The sequence below is a fragment of the Hyperoodon ampullatus genome (genome assembly GCF_949752795.1).
Source record: "Hyperoodon ampullatus genome assembly, chromosome: 19".
Classification (NCBI taxonomy): Eukaryota; Metazoa; Chordata; class Mammalia; order Artiodactyla; family Ziphiidae; genus Hyperoodon; species Hyperoodon ampullatus.
Genome location: NC_136932.1, coordinates 7,341,177 through 7,362,439, shown reverse-complemented (window position 1 = coordinate 7,362,439; position 21,263 = coordinate 7,341,177). Strand labels below are relative to the sequence as shown.

Sequence of the window (21,263 nt, the reverse complement as noted above, 5' to 3'; positions counted from 1 at the left end):
AGAAGCCATTTACTTTTTCTCTCCCCCCAGCCCAAGGGGAAAGCCTCAGGGCTGCCCTTGGTTTTCCTGTGATTTTTTCCTCAAAGACGCCCTCCCTGACTGTCTCTCTGCTCCCCAGGGTGGCTGAGGTGCTAGAAGGCAAGGGAGCGGGGAAGAAAGGCCGCTTTCAGGGCAAGGCCACCAAGATGAGCCGTCGGGCAGAGGTGCAGGCGCTTCTCCAGGACTACGTCAGCACGCAGAGTGCAGAGGAGTGAGGGCTCGGGTGCCTCCCTGGTTGTCCGTTGACAGCCGGCCTCCTGTGACCACAGAAGGAGTCTCTTGGACAATAAAATAGTTTGACTTGAAATGATTGTGGCACCATGTATATTTACATGATGGATATGAATTTACACAGTATATTCCAGTGTGCTTATGTGATCAGTGTCTTTGTGAATAAACAGCTTTATTTTTTTTTATTTATTTTATTGAAGTATAGTTGATATATACAATGTGTTAATTTCTGTTGTACAGTAGAGTGATTCAGCTATACATATATATATACATTCTTTTTCACAATTTTTCCATTATGGTTTATCACAAGATATTGAATATAGTTCCCTGTGCAATACAGTAGGACCTTGTTGTTTATCCATTCTATATATAACAGTTTGCATCTGCTAATCCCAAACTCCCAGTCCATCCCTACCTACCCCCCCGACCCCTACTATGGCATCCACAAGTCTGTTCTCTATGTCGGTGAGTCTTAAACAGCTTTCTAATTCAGCTGTTAGTCACACCCTATCGTGAGTGTTATGTTGATGAACTGTAGTAATTTATCTAAACCCAGCCGCAGTCTTTCTTCATGTAGAAATGCAGCTGCCTAAGGAGATGTGTGTCAGGCCAGAGGCTTGGCTTAGGGCTTAGACTCACATGTCCTTGTTTTCTCTCATTTTTTCCTTATTTCTTTTCCTAGTCTTGTGTTTCAGAATTAAAAGGTATCAATGACTTCGTAAATAGGTCAAGAGGGCACGAAAATATATAGTCGAAAGATGTTCCAAGTCTGCTACTGAGGCAGGAAAAGGATGGAAAAAGATACCAGGCAAGACTAATCCAGAGAAAGCTGGGGGCATTATTAATATGAGGTAAATGAGACTTTAAGGCTATAACACTTTAAGAATCATTATTGGCCCCGCCCCCCCAGAAAAAAAAAATTCCCTGGCGGTTCAGTGGTTAGGACTTAGTGCTTTCACTGCTGTGGCTTGGGTTCAATCCCTGGTGGGGGAAGTAAGATCACGCAAGCTGCACAGCGTGGCCAAAAAAAAAGAATCATTATTAGAGACCCAGAGAGACATGTGGTGATAAAAGGAAGGTAAAATAGTTCTAAATTTATAGGTATCTAATAACAGCCTCAAAATACATAAAGCAGACATTGACAGATCTAAAAGGAGAAACATCCATAGTTGATGGAAGATTTAAAGTCATCTTTCAGCAGCTAATAGAACGAGAAAGCATTATCTCAAGGTTAAGAGCATAGCCTGGAGTTTCACAGACCTGAGTAGTCCTGACTTCGAGCATCTATAGGCGGTAGAACTATGTAACAAAAAGCAAGGAATTGATTTTAAAAGTCAGGACAGCATTTATTGATACTTCTGAGGAGGGAGTGAAGCACGACGAAGGGACCCAAGGTGGGGGTGGGAGGGTGGTTTCTAGGGTGCCCGCAGTGTTTTGTTTCTTAACTTGGGTGACAGTTAAACATCGGGCTTTGCTCTGTAATTATGCATTGTAGCCTACATTTATGATTTATTCCATGAGGTTATATTTCACAATTTAAGAATACAACTTAGGGCTTCCCTGGTGGCGCAGTGGTTGAGAGTCCGCCTGCCGATGCAGGGGACACGGGTTCGTGCCCCGGTCCGGGAGGATCCCACATGCCGTGGAGCGGCTGGGCCCGTGAGCCATGGCCGCTGAGCCTGCGCGTCCGGAGCCTGTGCTCCACAACGGGAGAGGCCACAAAGGTGAGAGGCCCGCGTATCAGAAAAAAAAAAAAGAATACAACTTAAAAAAAATCTGGTTCTGTTGTTTCCTCACTTGGGAGAGTTATCTTGCCTTTTCAACCTTCACTTTCCTCACTGGTAACGTGGCAGTAATGGGGGTGCCTCGATCTCTGTGGTGTTGGGAAGTAACATATTCAACTGTAAGTGCTCAAGAAAACACTGGATTCCCAGAGATGACCTAGAATGGGTATTTTTGATTACCTAATGTTCAGTTCCTCTTTACCTGCAAATCGAGGATTGGTTGTAACAGCAGGAGCGGCTGCACTTCCGCCACCTCCAGGTGAGCTGCATCCCTGGGCAGTGCCCCTGTGGATGGACGTGTGTGCAGGCACCTCCTATGCTTCCCCAGGTTATTTTGTAGCCATGATTGAGGCCAAGGGAGGCGTCTTTTGAACCCAGCAGCTACCGGTGAATAGCTTCAGATTAGATGTCTGTCTCCTTGTTCACACAAGGACTTTATTCAGGTAAAATTCCCACATGAGGAATTTCTGCTGCGTTCCTGCTAGAGAAACTGAGGCAGGCAGGGAGCGTGGCTTCATAGAATTTGGCTGGACGGAATTGAGTGGCTACCTAGTGCAGTGGCTTTCAAACTTTTGTCTTCAATTTAAAGGAAGCTTTTCTTCATGAGTCTTACATATAACAGCCCAATTCGGACATGGATGAAAGTTGTGTTGATCTGGTTGGAAAAAGGAGTGGAGGCTTGGAGTTTTGCAGGAGCTTAGAGGGCCCTGAGGTACCCCCATGGAGCCACAGGACACCATTTGGAAACCACTGATTTAGTGTAACTACCTTATTTTATAGATGAGAAGGTTCAGGGAAGGTAGGTGCCAATGGGTATATAATTAGTAATAGTAGCATAGGGCGATAAGCATCCAAGGTAGCTAAAAAGATTAGCTTCACATTTAACAAGTATTTTTTGATGTGCCATTCCATTTCAAAGTATAGACCAATCCTCCCAAACAGCCCGTGTTTTCCCTCACAGGGCATGTCAGCTTTGATGTTTGTGCTGGTCCTATAAATCAAACTTATGGTTGAATCCTGGGTCTCCAGATGAGGTTATGTGCTTACATGTGCATGTGATATACCTCTAGGAAGTTCAGGGTGGATACAGCTCTGGTGTGGAATCATTTTTTCCTCCTGTGTCAAGAGCCCCTAAGGAGAGAATGACGGTGTCCAGTTAGTTTTCTCCCAAAGTGAAAGAAGCTAAAGCAGCTTGTCTGGTAAGACTGAAAGCCACAAGGCAGCCTACTTGTCAGGGACAGAAGTCCAGAGTCTGAGACTTCAGCTGGAGCCAGGAGGAGGATGAGTGGGAGAGCTGGGCTGCAGACAGGTGGCCAGAAGGAAGAGAAATTTGAGTTTCTGAGGCAAAATTTAGGCATTGATGTTGCATCAGTAGCCTGCAGAGGGGGTATGAAAGGCATCAAGAGATTTTTTTAAATGTATTTTTATATTTTTTAAATTTTTTGGCTGCACCACACAGCATGTGGGATCTTAGTTCCCTGACCAGGGATCAAACCTGCGCCCCTTGCAGTGGATGCAGGGAGTCTTAACAACTGGACCGCCAGGGAAGTCCCTATAAAACGTATTTAAAAATTTTTTTTCTCCAACCCTGCCCCTGCCCAATTTTCCTTGCCAGAGACAGCCACTAATTTCTTATATATCCTCTGGCAGTACTTTTTTCATAGATGTGTATAAATCTCCCGTCTTTTGAAACATAATGTACACTCCTCTGCATCTTGCTTTTCTCCGTTAAATGAGTATCGTGTTTTAAAACAAAACCATAGTGTAAAAGTTAGGCAGTACAAAATGGAATCGTTGATGAGAGACGGGGAAGTAGTATTTGCTTCACACAAGGGTTCCTACTTATAGAAGGACTCAGGCAGGATTCCCTTGAACAGAGACCCAAGGGAATTCTTTTTTTTTGAGGGGGTTGTTTGTTTGTTTGTTTTTTGGCCGCATGGCTTGTGGGATCCTAGTTCCCCTACCAGGGATCAAACCCGGGCCCCCTGCAGTGGAAGCGTGGAGTCCTAACCACTGGACCACCAAAGAATTCCCATGAGTTCATTTTCTTGTGTGTGTGATCTCCCTCTCTCCCTCTGTGTTTCTGTTTCATCGGGGTGTAATAAAAATAGCTTCCCTGGTGGCGCAGTGGTTAAGAATCCACCTGCCGATGCAGGGGACACGAGTTCGATCCCTGGTTCAAGAAGATCCCATATGCTGTGAAGCAACTAAGCCCGTGCACCACAACTACTGAAGCCTGCACGCTTAGAGCTCGTGCTCCGCAACGAGAAGCCACCGCAATGAGAAGCCAACGCACCACAACGAACAGTAGCCCCTGCTCGCTGCAACTAGAGATAGACTGCGCACAGCAAGGAAGACCCAACGCAGACAAAAATGAATAAAGTAAATTTATTTTTTTAAAAAAAAGCAGTGGACTGGGGCCACACTTGCTTGCCACCACTCAGGTGGGTTCTGGTCACGTAGGCTTAGAATGACCGTATGATTTACTATCCAAACTTGGGGCCTTCTAAGAGTGAAAGGGGTGCTCCACACATCTCTCCAGAACCACAAACCAGGTTGGTCTTGGGCAAACCCAAGGTGTATGGTTTCCCTGCTGAGACTCTCCCTTACCTTCAATTTCTTAACCTGCAAGTGGGGATGTGAACACGGTGTCCTAAGAAAGAAGGAATTTTCTGAAATAACTCAATTAGGAAAATGAATCAACATTTGATCTAATTATTGAAAACAGTAACTAGCTGTGTAAAGGAAGGGAAAATAAAGCAGCACATTTTGAACTGGTGATGTCATTCACACCTGTCAAAGGGGCCCTAATCCAATGCCCTGGGGAGAGGTACAGTTTGTATTCAAGGGACGGGCTGGATTATCTTTTGTGAGGTTCACCAGAAAATCAAGCAGAGTGAGTTTGATCATTTACTAGAGTAACATTAAATGAGAACCAAGAGAATAATAGGTATCAATTAGCACAAAATGTAGTAGAGTTTTAGGTACACATATACACACATAGATTGCATATTCTGGAACATTGCTAGAATCCACTTTTACAGCATAGACATAGTGAGAAACGGCTCCCTCTTGGCTAAGAAAGTTTTATGACTTAAGTACCCATAAATTGCTGAAGACAGATGCTGTGGCTCACACCAAGGTGAGGGTCTCCTTTGTAACTATGTGTGCACATGTAGGTGCTGGATCAGATTTTAGTATGAAAGACAAAAGACATCAGATGGAAGCTGGACACAGAGCAGGAGACAGTCTGAATTCAGGCAGGCATAGTGCCTAAATGTCCTGTAGCTCCACCCCACCCTTTAGTCCTGAGTGGAAATGAGAGAGTCAGCCAAGTTATGCTAGAATGCCAGGTCTTTTCCTTAATAAGAACTTAAATAAACTGCAGAGCCCTGCTGGGAAAACAGACAGCTCAACATACCCTAATGAAATACTCTTGAAGAAAGCTTCTGTGTCTCCCATTCCTTTCCTGAATTGGATCCAAACTATGACTAAAGTGCCTTCGATGGAGGGAAACCAGGGCTATTTGGGAACGAGTGATGGAAAGTTTTCTTCTTTTTTCCAGAAAGTTCTGCACCTTCTGTGAAGACTACTGCTGGCAGAATGCCAGACTCTCAATGTCAAGGAACAAGGGTGGGTCTTGGTGAACTGGCCGGTGTCCAGAGCAGAAGAGGCACTGATAGTGAGAGCCTTCTCTCTCTTTTGCTGAGCCCTTCCGTGAACTCCCTGCAGAAGCCACCTGCAGCCGAGGCCTCCTGTAAACATCCCTGCTCATCCTCAAACATCCTCAAAGCCAAGTGTTTCAGAATCAACCTTTTCTTCTGTGAAAATAAAAGTTCCTCTATCTTCCATGTCACCTAACTTGTTTTTGTTGTTACTGTTGATTTGGGTATGTAATAAACCATCAAGGAATTCATTTGTTCATGTATTCAGCAGGTATTTATTGAGAGTGTAGTGTGTGTCAGACACTGTTCTAAGAACTGGGCCACACTGGTGGATAATACAGTTGTGGTCACCGTTTTCAATGATATTTGAGGTCCTGGAGAAGAAAGGGGAAAGAGAAGCAAATAAATGTAAAATTTTACATTCTGTTAAGTCAAACAGGAAGAGAACAGGGTGACGTGAGAGAATAATGGGGGAGAGAGCAGAGGAGGATTGTGGCAGAGACATCAGAGGACTGGGTAGAATTTAGTCGCTCCTGGGCTCCAGTATCCAGGCCATCTCAAATATAACAGTGCGCTTAATAGGCAAACAAAACTAGTTTATTCTAAGACAACTGCTGGTTTCCCTTCCAACCAGATGGTCATCGCTGAGCCCCTTCTTTATAGAAATTCTGGACTGCGAATTGTCCTCAGCCCCAGAAGGTAACAGGGTCTTAAAAAGGCTGATGGAGTGAGTCATATATTCTGGGCACCTTTTACGTGGCTGTTACAGGACACAAAGAATAAGACAGACATGAAGCTTGTGTTGCTCTTCACCCAATTTTAGGCCATTTCTTCTGGTCCCCAGAGGTCCACCTCCCTCCCCATTAACAGAAGGTAAATCCTGTGTTACACCCCAGCAAAGAGAGGGTGACAAAAACATAGCCTGAAAAAGACCTCACAAAGACAAGGAAGTTACACTTGATAAAACCCTCTGCTAACTGCAGTTCCAAATAGTGAAAAGCAGACTTCAGTGCCACTGCCTAATTTTTATTTTATTATTGTTTGGTATTGCTTAATTATTGGTTGGTGTTAAACATATATAGTTCCGCCACACGTTGTTCTAAGCACTTTATAAATATCAACTTATTTAATTCTCAGAACAACCCCACGAGATGGATTCCATTGCCATCCCCATTTTACAGATGAGGATACTGAGGCACAGAGAGATAAGGAGATTGCCGGGGTTACACGGCTAGTAAATGGCAGGGCACAACTTTGAACCAGCAATCTGGCTCCTGAGCCCATCTACCTAACCACCATGTTGTGTGGCCTCTGAGTAACATAGCTAGTATATTTAAGTAGTTATGTAAGTATTCGTAATAGACTTTAAAAGAGCACACAAATTATACATATAATTTGTATATTTGTATATTATATTATATATATTATATATAATATTTATAATATATATATTATATATATAATATATTGTATTTGTATTTTATATATATATATATTTATATATATGACCAACATCTTTTCTTTTATAAACTAGCATCTGTCTCATGGTTAAATAAGTGATTTCAGGACGGGGGCATTTAAGGATCTTAAGGCTGTCTGGTGCTTTTGGCAAGGAAAAAGGATCAAATAAGCAAGCTATAAGGAGAAGTGAAAACCTTCCATTACACCGTTGCCATGTAGCTTCTAATTTTACCTCTGTTAGGGCAGGTACATACCTTATCATGCTGAAAGCCAGAGGGCCCAGAAGAGAAGACCCTAATTGCCTACATTTAATTCTAAGCCTGTCTGTCTCCCCTTTTCTGTTACTCTGGGCTCTATTTCTATGAAGACAATACTCCATGTGTTTTACAAATGGTGCTCGAAAAAGTGTACTTTGCCTGTTTTGGATCCTTGGTGTGGGTGAGTCAGGGAATTCCATTCAGCTTTGGAAAAGGCTGAAAAGCTGTCTTGCTGGAAAAGTTCCACTGTCCTCCCGTTTTCCTTGGCTGTGTCTTTGCTGCCTGTTACCAGCAAGATTAACTCGTCCTGAAGTTTTGCATGAAAACTAATTTTGAGTTTCTTTTGCCCTTGTCATTTGCTTCTTGCCCCAGGCCAGAATTCTCTAGTGATCTCAGTCCCAACACCAAGGCACTGTCCTCTGTAATTTAACAGCAGAGGGTGCTGTGAGCCTGTGGTTGCCCAGGCCTCCGTCAGAAAAAAGAGAAGATAAAAGAGCCGCCGCTGATTCAGCCAGCCTGAAAGAGGGCTTCTCATTGTCTTGGCCCCTTGTGGCTACTGAAGATCTTGCCTGGGGGACGTGGAGTAGTGAGACGTTTCTCGAAAAGCCAGCAGGGAATGAAGAGACAAGGTGTGGCCTTCTGGAAATGAGTTGTCATTTGTGTTTTTGAGAGTTTTAACCCTTCTCTGGTCAAATGGATGCTTGATATTTTATGCCCTTACCTCCATGAAGACCAGAGATTCTGAATAGTGCTGAATCCTAACTTAATTCAGAAAACAGCATCCGCTTTCTGGGCTCAGCCTTAGTTTGCAACGACAAGGCTAAATGCACTAAGAAGGTCAGAAGCATCGGTAAATACGGGACCTGTGTTGATGCCTCCCTCAGGAGAATGGTGAAGAAAACCGAAATCCACCAGCACGCCAAGTACACTTGTTCTTTCTGAGGTGAAACCGAAATGAAGAGCTGAGTTGTGGGGATCAGGCACTGGGGTTCCTGCATGAAAATTGTAGCTGGTGGTGCCGGAACCTCCCAGCCCACTTCTGCAGTCACAGTAACGTCTGCCCTCAGAAGACTGAAGGCATGCAAAGGCCAGTAAAAGCTCCACCATTTGAAACGTTGCTAGCCCATAATAAATAGCTTGATTTATGTAACAAACACACAAAACAAAAAACAGCATTCATTATTCCCATTTTCCAGGACCCCCTGAAAACCCCCCCTGAATTCCTCTGTACTGATGCTGTCAATGGCTGCAGTAAGACAACAGGGAACATTTCTTTCTTTTTTTCATCTTTTTGTAAGCTGAGGCTTGAATGCTACCTCCAGGTTGTCTCTCAGTTTTTCTCAGTCTTCCTGAAATTCTGCATCTTTAACTCTTTTTTTTTTTTCCAGCTTCTTGACTTCCTACAACGTTTTTCATGTCTTGATTATTGACAGAAAGCAATAGCAACGTTTTGTATTTCTGGCTATTTCAGTTACCTTTGCTCTAAGCAAATTTGCTTTATAAGATATATATATATATATATATATATATATATATATATATATATATTTTATGGTACGCGGGCCTCTCACTGTTGTGGTCTCTCCCGTTGCGGAGCACAGGCTCAGCGGCCATGGCTCATGGGCCCAGCCGTTCCGCGGCATGTGGGATCTTCCCGGAGCGGGGCACGAACCCGTGTCCCTTGCATCGGCAGGCGGACTCTCAACCACTGCGCCACCAGGGAAGCCCCTATAAGATATATTTTTATAAAATCCTTCACACCAGGCATTCATGGCAAGATAGGCTGATAAGTTCATAAAATAACCTGATGGACACACTCAATTTGCTATTTCTGACAAGTGTAGAATATATCTATCTCGGAGAGCTGGCTTCAACTGTTCCTATGCGATTTCACAACCACAGTGAGAGAAGGGGCTATGGGGATGCAAAGGGAACTTGGGCAATGTGTGAGAAAAGTTGTGGTGGCAGACTGGCCTCTGATGGCATCAGCAATCACCTGGAATATAAACTTGTCAAGATTCTAGACCTGAACAAAGCAAAGATACTGCTAGACAGACAGGACTCAGAAAGGTTATTGCCTGTGCTCCCTTTCCAGACAAACAAACAATATTTGATTTGATGTGTTGGATTAACTCCAGCCAAACAAGAGAAGAATTCAACAAAGAGGAAAACATAGGATATAAGAAACTGAAACTGAGAACTGCAGGGAAAGAAAAGCTGCTTTACGGGGGAACGAACATTGAAGAGCTGATTAGAAACATCTAAACAATCACAAAGGCACACTGTTCAAGAAAGTCACGATCTGAAAATAAAGCAAACTATAGTTTTTAAAGGACTCTGAGAACTGAAGAAGCAGAAAGAGCAGCATTTTCCAGACTACGAAGGCCATGTCTCCTTTAGTTAGGTAATTCGGGGTGGGAGTGGGGAGTGGGGAGTGGGATTGACGGAGGCTCTAATTTTGTGAACCATCATTTTGGATTTATAATAGTTGCTAACCACAATTGTTTCCCCATGATGCACTTTGTTGTTTCTTTTAACTTTGACTGCCTTTTATAGAATAGTTTAATAGGATCTTTTTAGGTGATGTATTCAAATTATTTACCAATTGTTATGGCATGAGCCCTGACCAATTTCAACAAATATTTAATTATTCTAGGTGCTTGGAATACATCAGTGAACAAAACAATTCCTGCCCAAGTAGAGCTTACCTTATAGTGATGCAGACACATCAGAAACAATAAATCAGTAAGAGAAGACAAAAGAAAGGGAGCAGGAAAGAGAAGCAGGATTGGGAACGCAGAGGGTAGGAACAGGGAGAGGAAAGTAGTAGCGTGGATGGAACTTTTAAATCGGGTGGTCATGGAAGGCTTCATTGAGAAGATGAGACTCAAGCAAAGACTTGACAGAGATGAGGGCATCAGGCAAGCGGGTATCTGAGGGCAGAGCGTGCGGGCAGAGGAGCAGCTGGTGCCAAGCCCTCAGGCTGGAGTGTGCCTAGTCTGCGGCAAGGACCGCAAGGAGCCACGGTGGCTGGAGTGGGGGCTGCAGTGGAAGGAGAGGAGCGAGGTAAGTGTCCTTGTCCCTCCATCCCTCCACCAACCCGGGAGGAGTGCAGCTCTTACTCTGAATGACATCCCACCCACTGAAGCATCTTAAGCACAAAGGTCAGGGTCTGACTTTCATTTTAAAATGATCACAGGGCTTCCCTGGTGGCGCAGTGGTTGAGAGTCCGCCTGCCGATGCAGGGAACGCGGGTTCGTGCCCCGGTCCGGGAGGATCCCACATGCCGCGGAGCGGCTGGGCCCCGTGAGCCGTGGCCGCTGAGCCTGCGCGTCCGGAGCCTGCGCGTCCGGAGCCTGTGCTCCGCAATGGGAGAGGCCACAACAGTGAGAGGCCCGCGTACCACAAAAAAAAAAAATAATAAAATAAATACTCTCAGTTGAAAAGTAGGAACTTAGATTTGGGTACATATATAATTTCTGTGCAGTTATTAAAAAAACAACAATATGGATCAAATAAATTTACTTTAAAAAAAAAGAAGGAAGTACGATTATATTGTGGGTGAAGGAATAAAACTTTAAGCAGAAATATTGTAGGTAAAATAAAATAGATAAAAGATTTTATATTAGAAAAAAATGTAATTTTAATTGGAAAAATCATTGAGAACTCATGACCTTTAACAGAAATATGTTTTTCTGACTGCAGCCCATTAATATCAGCACTTCTGCCAACCCCTGACTCTCACCGAAAGGAATTGAGACTTCTTGAAGGAGGATTCTGCATCTTGGAGCAAGGAAAATTTAGGATGGGCTTAGAAAAAAAGGGTTTCAGACAGGTAATGGTGGAAGGATAAGGAAGCCATGGACCAAAATGCAACAATTTTGACACCAAAAAAGAAAAAACAATTATGATTAACTGAAATGAGTTGAGTGTGTGAAAAACCTCGAGATAAAGAAGTTGATGTATGATTTCTTAAAAGGGTAAATATACCAAAATATGTTAACTTTAATCAATAGAGTGTCAATAAATCTGGACTTTTAAGATTAAATTAGTAGCCTCATACATTTTTTACTGCGTAATCAGGAAAATGTGACTACAAGAAATTAATGTGAGACAGATAGTTCTGGAAAAAGGTAGAAACTGTACCAAGAACAGGAACGACTGATCAAGACTAGTGGTCACACATAATAAACAGAAAGTATATGCGTGGGGGTCTCACAGTGGAGCAACTCCAAAGTTTTCCAAGATGAAGAATTACCCAAATATTCTAAAGGGGAGAGGGGAAACTTCCAGAGCTCACTGTTAATCATAATGAGATATGACAACGCACACACACATTTTAAATATAATTGCAACAGACCTGGTCAGTACTGCATATCATCCAAATGATGAGACAGTGGGATTTGGCTAAGCAAGATTGTAGAATGCACTATTTGGGTGAGAGACACCAGGTTCCAAGGGATGAATTAGTACAATCTATGGATGTAGCAAGTCAAGTTTAAGTAGAAAACGGGATCTTGGGTTGCAAAATACGACCAGATCCATATCCTGGTCCAGAAGGTTTAGAATGTGGAAACCTAATCTCGGCTGGTCAGAGATAGTATTTTTTTTTTCTCTTGGTTCTGAAGATTACTGTAACCCTACGAAGACATAGGAAAAAAAAATTGCTGTGAACCTACGAGAGTGTCAAATAATCCTAGAAAGGGAACCCAAGAGAGTAAGAATAATATATACAACGATGATGAAGGTGAACATTGACACCCACAGTATTATGACTTATGTAACCACTTAAGTGTAACTGCCTAATAATGAGTTCTGCTGTGACGTTCTGTGGATGTTTAGTCTGCTTTTATGATATTCAAAGCATCACAAAGGGGACAGGGAACTGGAATGTCACAGGGGCTGAGGCAATGTGGTGACTGCTGGTTAAGACACCAAGAGATCTGTGGCCTTCAATGAAAAGATAAAGTCCCACCCTGAAAGCCCTGGGGTTGAAGCAGGATTCAATTCACATTTTCTGCCTCACCCTAGAACCTTCGGGAGTCAATCTATCTTGAAAAATAAAGGCAAGTCTTAGTCATGACTTCCTCATCATCAGCTCCTTTAAGAGTCTGTTCCCCACCTACTGGGGAGTAAACCTCTCCTGGGAACCCAGAGGCCAAAGTTTCTCCATAGCCTACCCTGTCCTTTGGGTTTTCAACCTCTTTCTAATTTGCAGTTGGGAGCCTAAGAATGTCTTTTTATTGAGTCATTTGTGGAACTCGAAGCTACTCGAATTTATAATTTGTTAGCTGGTTTTTCCAACTATTTTCCAGCAAATAGCTGTCTATTTTTCATGTATCAGTCAACAGAGGCTTTCGGAGGCCACCTCTGTGTTAGGCCCTGAGGCATGGTGGTGATCAGAGCAGGCATGAGCTGCCCTCACGGGGCTTGTAAGGGTCTAGTGGGGAAGACAGATGTGGCTCAATAAATCACACATCTGACACTTGCTAGAGAGGAAGGGTAAAGGGGGAGCTATGCATGGGCTTATCAGGGGCTCTTGATCTAGCCTGGGGGTGTGGGGTGGTTTCCTTGAGAAACTGCTATGGAATGGGAAGGAATTTTCTTGTGAAGTGGGGGAAGAGTGTTCTGAGAAGAGGGCTGTGCAAAAGCCCTGAGGAACCAGGCTGTAGTACACAGACCCCAGGCGAAGGTGGCAAGGCACCACCCAAGGTGCAGATCAAGCTGACTCCTGGAGGCCATATAAAGATTTTTTTCTTTTTTTGTGGTAAGAGATTTATTGAGATCATTCACATACCATAGAATTTATTTATTTAACTTGTACAGTTCATTGGTTTTTAGTAGATCCACAAAGTTAAATAATCACTACAACCAATTTTAAAACATTTTCATCACCCTCCCCCCACCCCCAAGGAAACTTTATACCCTTTGGCAGTAATCTCCATTCTCCCCATTTGGGTTCTGGACCCAATTGCAATGTGTGTATGTGGGTGTTTCCCCAAACATCCAACAAGCAATTATGGGGACACAGCCTGGGTTTCCTACAATTCAACTCAATTCTGACACCGTCTACCTGGACATTGAGGTTAAGGGCTCAGTTCTCCAAGACTGCCCTCGCCTCCAACCCTCCATTCAGAGGCCAGTCTTTTTTGTTTTTTTTGGGCAGCACATCATGCGGGATCTTCCCTGACCAGGGCTCGAACCCGTGTGCCCTGCACTGGCAGGCAGATTCTTAACCTCTGCACCACCAGGGAAGTCCCTAGAGGGCAGTCTTAAGCCCAGGTTGTCACCTGTGCCTCTGACCCACTGACTATAGATCAGAGGTTCCACCGACCCCCTCCTTGGGTTCGACTAACTTGCTAAGTGGCTCAGAGAAACATTTTACTTAACTAAATTACTGATTTATTATAAGAGGATATAAACTCAGAAACAGCCAGACAGAAGAGATGCCTAGGGCAATGTATGGGGAAAAGTCATGGAGCTTCCATGCTCTCTCCACACACCCCACTCTGCCCAAATCTCTTTGTGTCCACCAACCCGGAAGCTCTCCGAACCCCACCCTTCTGGGTTTTAGGGAGGCTTCATTACATAGGCATGACGGATTACATCATTGGCCATTGGCAGTTGATTCAACCTCCAGTCCCTCTTCCCTCCTCGGAGGCCAGGAGGGTGGGACTGAAAGTTCCAACCTTCTCATCACGTGGTTGGTTCCCCTAGCAACCAGCCCCCATCCTTAGGTGCTTTCCAGAAGTCACCTCATTAACATAAACTCAGGTGTGGTTGAAAGAGATTTGTTATGAATATCGACACCTTTATTGCTCTTATCACTTAGAAACTCCAAGGGTTTTAGGAGCTCTGTGCCAAAAACCAGGGACAAACATCACGTATATTTTTTATTTCATCATATACCTGGCTGGTATGTTTTGAGTTTGAGGCACTGTGAGAAATTCAGGTTAAATGGGTAGTTGAATGAACAGCTCTTGAAATCAGTGGAGACTGGTCTGGAAGGAGATAATTTGACAGTCACTGGGAGACAGGCAGAGGCCCTGCAGGAAACAGATGTATGCTCCAACTGCTTGCTTTGAGGAGAGTTTAAGAAAGGGGCTGTTGTAGGGTTGAAGGAAATCAATTAAAAAAGAGAGCAGGGACTTCCCTGGTGGTGCAGTGGTTAAGAATCCTCCTGCCAATGCAGGGGACACGGATTCGAGCCCTGGTCCGGGAAGATCCCACATGCCACGGAGCAACTAAGCTTGTGCGCCACAACTACTGAAGCTGGTGCGCCTAGAGCCACCGCAATAAGAAGCCTGAGCATCGCATCGAAGAGTAGCTCCCACTCGCTGCAATGAAGGCCCAATGCAGCCAAAAATAAACGAATAAAAAATAAATAAATTTAAATGTGGCATGTTTAAAAAAAAGTACATAACTGGAGGGATTATATTTGCAGAACAGAAAGTAAATATTTTTTTTTAAAAAAAGAGAGAATGTCCTTATTCTTAGGAGCTACGTGAAGTACTTAGAAGTGAAGGAGTCCTGATGTCTGAAAATTACTCTTAAATGAATGACCCAAAAATAAGAATATGTATATATATCTAGTGAGAGAGAGTGATAAGGCAAATAAGACAAAATGTGACTAGTTGGTGATTTAGACGAAGGGCATATAAAAGTTCATTGCACTTTATTTTTTATTTAAAAATTTTTTCAAAATAAAAAGTAGGGAAAAAACGAACACCTGCTTAGTATAGAACAATTGAGAAAAAACATAAACACGGAAAGAAGAAAATACCCATGATTCCACCACCTAAAGATAGTCAATGTTGACATTTTGGTGTATTTCCTTTCATTTTCCTTAGGCACTTAAAAACTGTATTTGATGTTACTATATATACACACAGACCCACTGATAGTTTAAATTTAAATGACATGTTTGAATAACACATTGTTTCAACTTAGATAAGTAGAAGGGAACAGAAATAACTCTAAACATTCAGAAGTTTTTAAAAGAACCTAAAATTGGGGACTTCCTTGGTGGTCCACAGGTTGCGACTCCGCATTCCCAATGCAGGGGGCCTGGGTTCAATCCCTGGTCAGGGAACTAGATCCCGCATGCAGCAGCTAAGATCCCACATGCCCCAACTAAAGATCCCACACCTCACAGCAAAGATCCTGCACGTGGCAACTAAGATCCGACACAGCCAAGTAAATAAGATAAATAAATGAATACTAAAAAAAAAAGAACCTAAAAAATTCGATATTCTAGTGCATCATTTAACCATGTATGAGCCATTTTTCTATTGCAGTACCTGAGGCAGTATGGTATAGTGGTCAGAGCCCAGGCATGGTGGTCAATTGCCTGGGTTTGAATCTGGCTCAGACTAGCTCTGTGACCTTGAGGAAGTTTCTTAGCTTTCTGATTCTGCTTCCTCATCTGTAAAGTGGTGATAATAACTGGAGTTGGGAGGATGAAGCAAGTTATATGTGCAAAGTCTTTAGAAAAGTGACAGGCACCTCACCATCACCACCATCATCACCACCATCATCACCACCACCATCACCATCACCACCATCACCACCACCATCATCACCACCACCATTATCATCATCACTGCCCCCATCACCATCATCACCACCACCATCACCATCACCACCACCATCACCATCACCACCATCTTCACCACCACCATCATAATCATCATCATCCCTATTATTAGCTCGAGGAACCAGGTGATAAGGATGACTCAGTAAGTTATTTTTTGTTTTGTTTTGGTTTTGATTCTTAAACCAAAGAGACCAAGGTCCTCAAGCATTCACAATCCTTAGAAGTCACCTACAGATAGTGATTAATCTGAATCTCAAAGGCACAGAATCAGCTTATTTCTCTCTCTGCTGGTGCCATCACCCCAAAAGCAGCAATGACAAGAGAGCAAGTCCTTCTTTTTTTTTTTTTTTGGCTGCAACCAAGGATCGAACCCATGCCCCCTGCAGTGGAAGAGCGGAGTCCTAAACACTGGACCACCAGGGAATTCCCTTTTTTTTAAATTTTTTACCTCCTTTCTTTTTATTTTCCACCTCTCTCCCTATCCTCCTTACTAAGTCTTCCTGATGGCTTGTCACTTGCCAGCTTTAAATTCTCCTCAAAACTATCTCAGCCTCAGATATCGTCAGCTGACATTACTTCCCAGAACCTTGGTGTCATTTTGTGTTCTGCTTGGAATACAGCTGCTTCACTCCAGCACTTGTGGGGTAGCATTCTATCAAGTTAACCTAAAAGAGCTCGTCTCTGGCTACACAAAGAGTGCTTCCATCCTTATTTTTGTTTTGTTTTGAAATTTTGTAACTGCCGCCCCCTACTGAAGATTATGGAAGAATAAGAGAAGATAAAAGTTAATCTTACTGTATAGCGTGGGAAACCTGGTTAGACATTTGAAATGTCCAAATATACCACAATCTGCCTAGAGAACATTCTGGCAGTGGGTAACAACAGCTATGAAACTTTTCAAACCTTTGACCCAGTATTACCAGTTTTGGGAATATACCCCAAAGAAATAAACTAAAAGGGAAAAAATGTAACTTGTGCAAAGATGTTTGTGTGCTGCTATTTTTAAGAGTGAAGAATTGGAAATAATCCAAATGCCAAATAAGGGAATGGCTTGGCAAATTATGGTATAGTGACATAAGGAGAGACACCAGGGAACGATTTTCAAGGACAGGAGTATAGCCTCTTCTGGCTCTACGGAATGCATAGATTAAATTATTTTAAGTGACAAAGAACAACAAGTGAAAAGTTTGCAGCTGTGCAAAATGTGTGTTGTGCAGAAAAGTTTGGAAGTGACTTCTGAGGAAAGGAAAATGTAGTTCAGAGTTGAGTGTGATACCTCTGCTGTAAAGCTGCGTGTGAATTACTGGAAAGTTGTGAACTGCCGTAATGTTGCAAACATCTATTGCAGTACCTTCTGGGGTCTGACCTTTTTGACAGCTGTAAGAGCATAGAAAATAGATAATTATAATATAAATCAACCAGTGGGCTATGTTTTGCCCCTGCAGTGGAAGCACGGAGGCAACATCTTCATAGTTCTGTGCCAAGGCTTGGGAAAATATGAACTCTGGCATCAGAAGTCTTTGCTCTAGAATCTGGAGACACCAAGAGTTGCAGAAAGGACATGCTGGGTACTAAAACCTGTTTGGAATCAGACCCCTGGCAGATCAATACTCAGACCTTGCTGAGGGCTCACCAATAACCAGGCAAGTGGCGGGGACCTATTTTTTTTAACAGGGAGAGAGGAGAAAATTAGATTTCAGAGGCCAGAATGTATGAGACATGCCAAAGAAACATTTACCAAAAAGTAACACAGACTCTTCTATTACTATTTACAGACTCAGGCCTACAGTAGACTCCTACTTCTTTTTTTAAAAACTAGGAATGCAAGAGTTCAGAATAGGACACTGGACAGTCATAGCAAGAAACTAAGAGGACATTAATCAAGGCGCTGTAAAAAACAGGAAGGCGATGGATAGATATCTGTGGCAAGTTCAGGGGCATATAGAGTATTTTTTTAATAATATATCTTGGATATGAGTTAATTTTTAACAACTAGAAGACAAGGAAACACGTTCACTGGAATGAATTGTTATTAGTTAAAGTTTACACCTCATTTTTTAAATTTTTTATTTATTTTATTTATTTATTTTTGGCTGTGTTGGGTCTTCGTTGCTGTGTGCGGGCTTTCTCTAGTTGTGGTGAGCAGGGGCTACTCTCCATTGCGGTGCGCAGGCTTCTCATTGCAGTGGCTTCTCGTTGTGGAGCACGGGCTCTAGGCGCACGGGCTCAGTAGTTGTGGCTCGCAGGCTCTAGATCGCAGGCTCAGTAGTTGTGGCACACGGGCTTAGCTGCTCTGTGGCATGTGGGATCATCCTGGATCAGGGCTCGAACACATGTCCCCTGCATTGGCAGGCAGATTCTTAACGACTGCACCACCAGGGAAGCCCTACACATCATTTAAAGTCATTTTTTCTAGTGAAGTTTTACCTTATCATCATCCGAAGGCTATTTGGCCTGGGATGGATTTTTTCTTTCTCAGCCTTAACTTGGGCAGTAAGACACAATCAAATTTGCATTTTTTTTCCACCAGCCACTAACAGAAATTAAAACAGGAGTTTGTACCAACACTATTGGACACTGAATTTTGTAGCGATGAGACATCAAAGTATCCCATCTCTTCTATCCTCTCCAAAGAAGTCAAGTCCAAGCTCAGCAGAGTTAAGCACCCGTGTTATGCAGTGTGTCTTTTGTTTTTTATTTATTTTATTTATTTTATTAGTTTCTGCTTTATAACAAAGATTTATACATATACCTCTGTTCCCATATCCCTTCCCTCTTGCATCTCCCTCCCTCCCACCCTCCCTATCCCACCCCTCCAGGCGGTCACAAAGCACCGAGCTGATCTCCCTGTGCAGTGTGTCTTAACCAAACTCTTCGTTCATCTAAGAATGTGTTTTGTTTTACTCACTCCTCTCCCTGGTGATTTAACAACAACGTTAAGTACATCCAGAGCCTTTGGGGCCAGGGTGGGGTTTGTCTCCCAAACTCTTGCAATTGGTGGCTCCCTGCCAAGACACCGCCCCTCTTTCTGGCTGAAACTCTCAACCCGTCTACACATTTTATCCTGTGTTTAATGATGCCCACAACTGTGGATACCTAGAAAGACATTCAGCTTCAGGGTCTCTACAAAAGTCCTGGAGTCAAGGGTAGTTTTACTTATAGGAACCCAGTTGCAACGACTCCTGTTACTTTCACAAGTTGACCTCATTGGAGGAAAAGGTTTTAGAATTTAGAGTGATAAATCTCCCACCTCGAACAGAACCGAAAGAGGGGCTGCCTGGCACACCAGAATGACCCCTTGGCATAGAGGTGCTCTGACGCTGAGTTGAAAAACATTCACTGGAGGAAAGTTCTTTCAAGTAAACTGTGATTGAACCGCTTCTTCTCTGGTTTGTCACAGTGTTTCTCAATCCTGGCATTATTAACATTTGGGGCGGGATAATTCTTTGTTGGGTGGGGGGAACGGGGAGCTGTGCATTGTAGGATTTTTACAGCCTGTGTGGCTTCTACGTACTAGATGCCAGTAGCACCCCCTCCAATTATGACAACCAAAAATGTCTCCAGGTATCGTCAAATGTCACCTGGGAGGCAAAATCACACCCAGTGGAGAACTATTGGTTGATTAGATATTTTGTGTGGACATGATGGTATTTGGGCAATAGCGTGAGATTCTCCCCCATCTCTGAAATGAATGGAACATTCCAACTTCATCTCCTCTGCCCTTGGCTTCCCAGCTGGCTCAGCCCAAAATAAAACTTGTTTTCATTCATCACGCTCTTCTCCAACACTTTTTTAAAAAAATTAATCTGTTTATTTATTGGCTGTGTTGGGTCTTCGTTGCCCCACGCAGCCTTTCTCTAGTTGCCGAGAGCGGGGTCTACTCTTCCGGGCGGTGCGCGGTCTTCTCTTGTTGCAGAGCACAGGCTCTGGGCTCGCAGGCTCAGTAGTTGTGGCTCGCGGGCTCTAGAGCACAGGCTCAGTAGTTGTGGCACACGGGCTTCATTGCTCCGCAACATGTGGGATCCTCCTGGACCAGGGCTCAAACCCGTGTCCCCTTCACTGGCAGGCGGATTCTTAACCACTGCACCACCAGGGAAGTCCCTCCAACACTTTCTTATTCTTCCTCAAATCCATTTCCCCCAGTTAATCTTCCTCAAGGATTGAGTATTATAGGCATTCCCTCCAAAGAAAACCTGTAACTACTTGGAAACCTTGAGCTGTTTCAGGTGAGAGAGCCCAAAGTGAGCAGAATCCTCCCTAGGTCTTTTGTTTTTCTTCAAATGGATTGAGTTCAGCCACCCCATGCAACGTGAGGAATTAACTCACCAGTCTGACAGTCATTATGTTTGGGGTCACTTGCCCTTTGGAATTTCTTAGAAGCGTATCATGCAGCTGTGTGGAGCTTTGTAGGTAGGAAGCGAGAAAGGGCAGAGTTCTGGAGATAACTGTTTGGCGGCCACTGTAAGTAGGGTGGCTGGTGACAAAGCTTGGGGAGCCAGATCAAAGCCTGGAGCTGCAGCGTCAGCCTTTCCTGAATCAGCTCTGATACCTGTCAACAGCCTCACCTAAGGAACCTCACCTAAGGTTCCCCAGAGCAAGGGAGCCCTTTGGAGGCTCTGGTGCAGTGGCCATGGTGGTTTCACTGCAGTCTATAGGGAGACGCGATGCCATTGTCATTTCACTGCAGTCATCGTGTGGGACAAGAAGGACTGGTAAGGAGGGCGTTGGTAGTCTAAGGACATTGGGACAGGCTGGGACCTGAGACCCTTTGCTGCAGTGCTACAATGCTTGCACCTGGACAAACGTCTCTTTGAGCAACAAAATACAAGGAAACTGTAAGGGACTAAAAAAACTGCGTGCGTGTTGCAGTTGGGGCAAATTCTGGACAATAAGATATAAAAGATACAAAAAGTCCAAAAAAACCCAACTGCCACTTTTGAAGAGCCGGGAGTAACAACAGGGTGTCGGGAGCAAAAGCAGGGTACTGGGCATGACCCCTGCACTCAATACCACCAAAGGGGTGGGCAAACACCTAAGCCACCCCTCTGGCCCGACCCCTGAAAACATCCCTACCCCTCACCCCATATAGGGAACCAGCTCTCCCCTCCTCCGGGAGTGAGCAAGGGAAACTGTTACTTGTTTTCACTCCCCCCTGCTGCAGCAGGGGCCCCAGTAAAGCCTTGCCTGAATTTCTTGTCTCACCTCTAGTCAATTTCTATTGCTTGGGGAA

The 21,263-nt window shown here is 43.7% G+C and overlaps 1 protein-coding gene across 1 annotated transcript in view; it reads left to right on the top strand.

Annotated features, from left to right (window-relative positions):
* LOC307067493 (alanyl-tRNA editing protein Aarsd1-like) overlaps positions 1-432 on the top strand; it is a 7,364-nt gene extending 6,932 nt beyond the window's left edge. The window contains exon 11 of the mRNA XM_079724932.1: positions 3-432. Within this exon, the coding sequence (XP_079581058.1) occupies positions 3-254 (252 nt within the window). The 3' untranslated portion in view covers positions 255-432. The remainder of the gene's footprint in view (positions 1-2) is intronic.
* Positions 433-21,263: the final 20,831 nt, after the last annotated feature.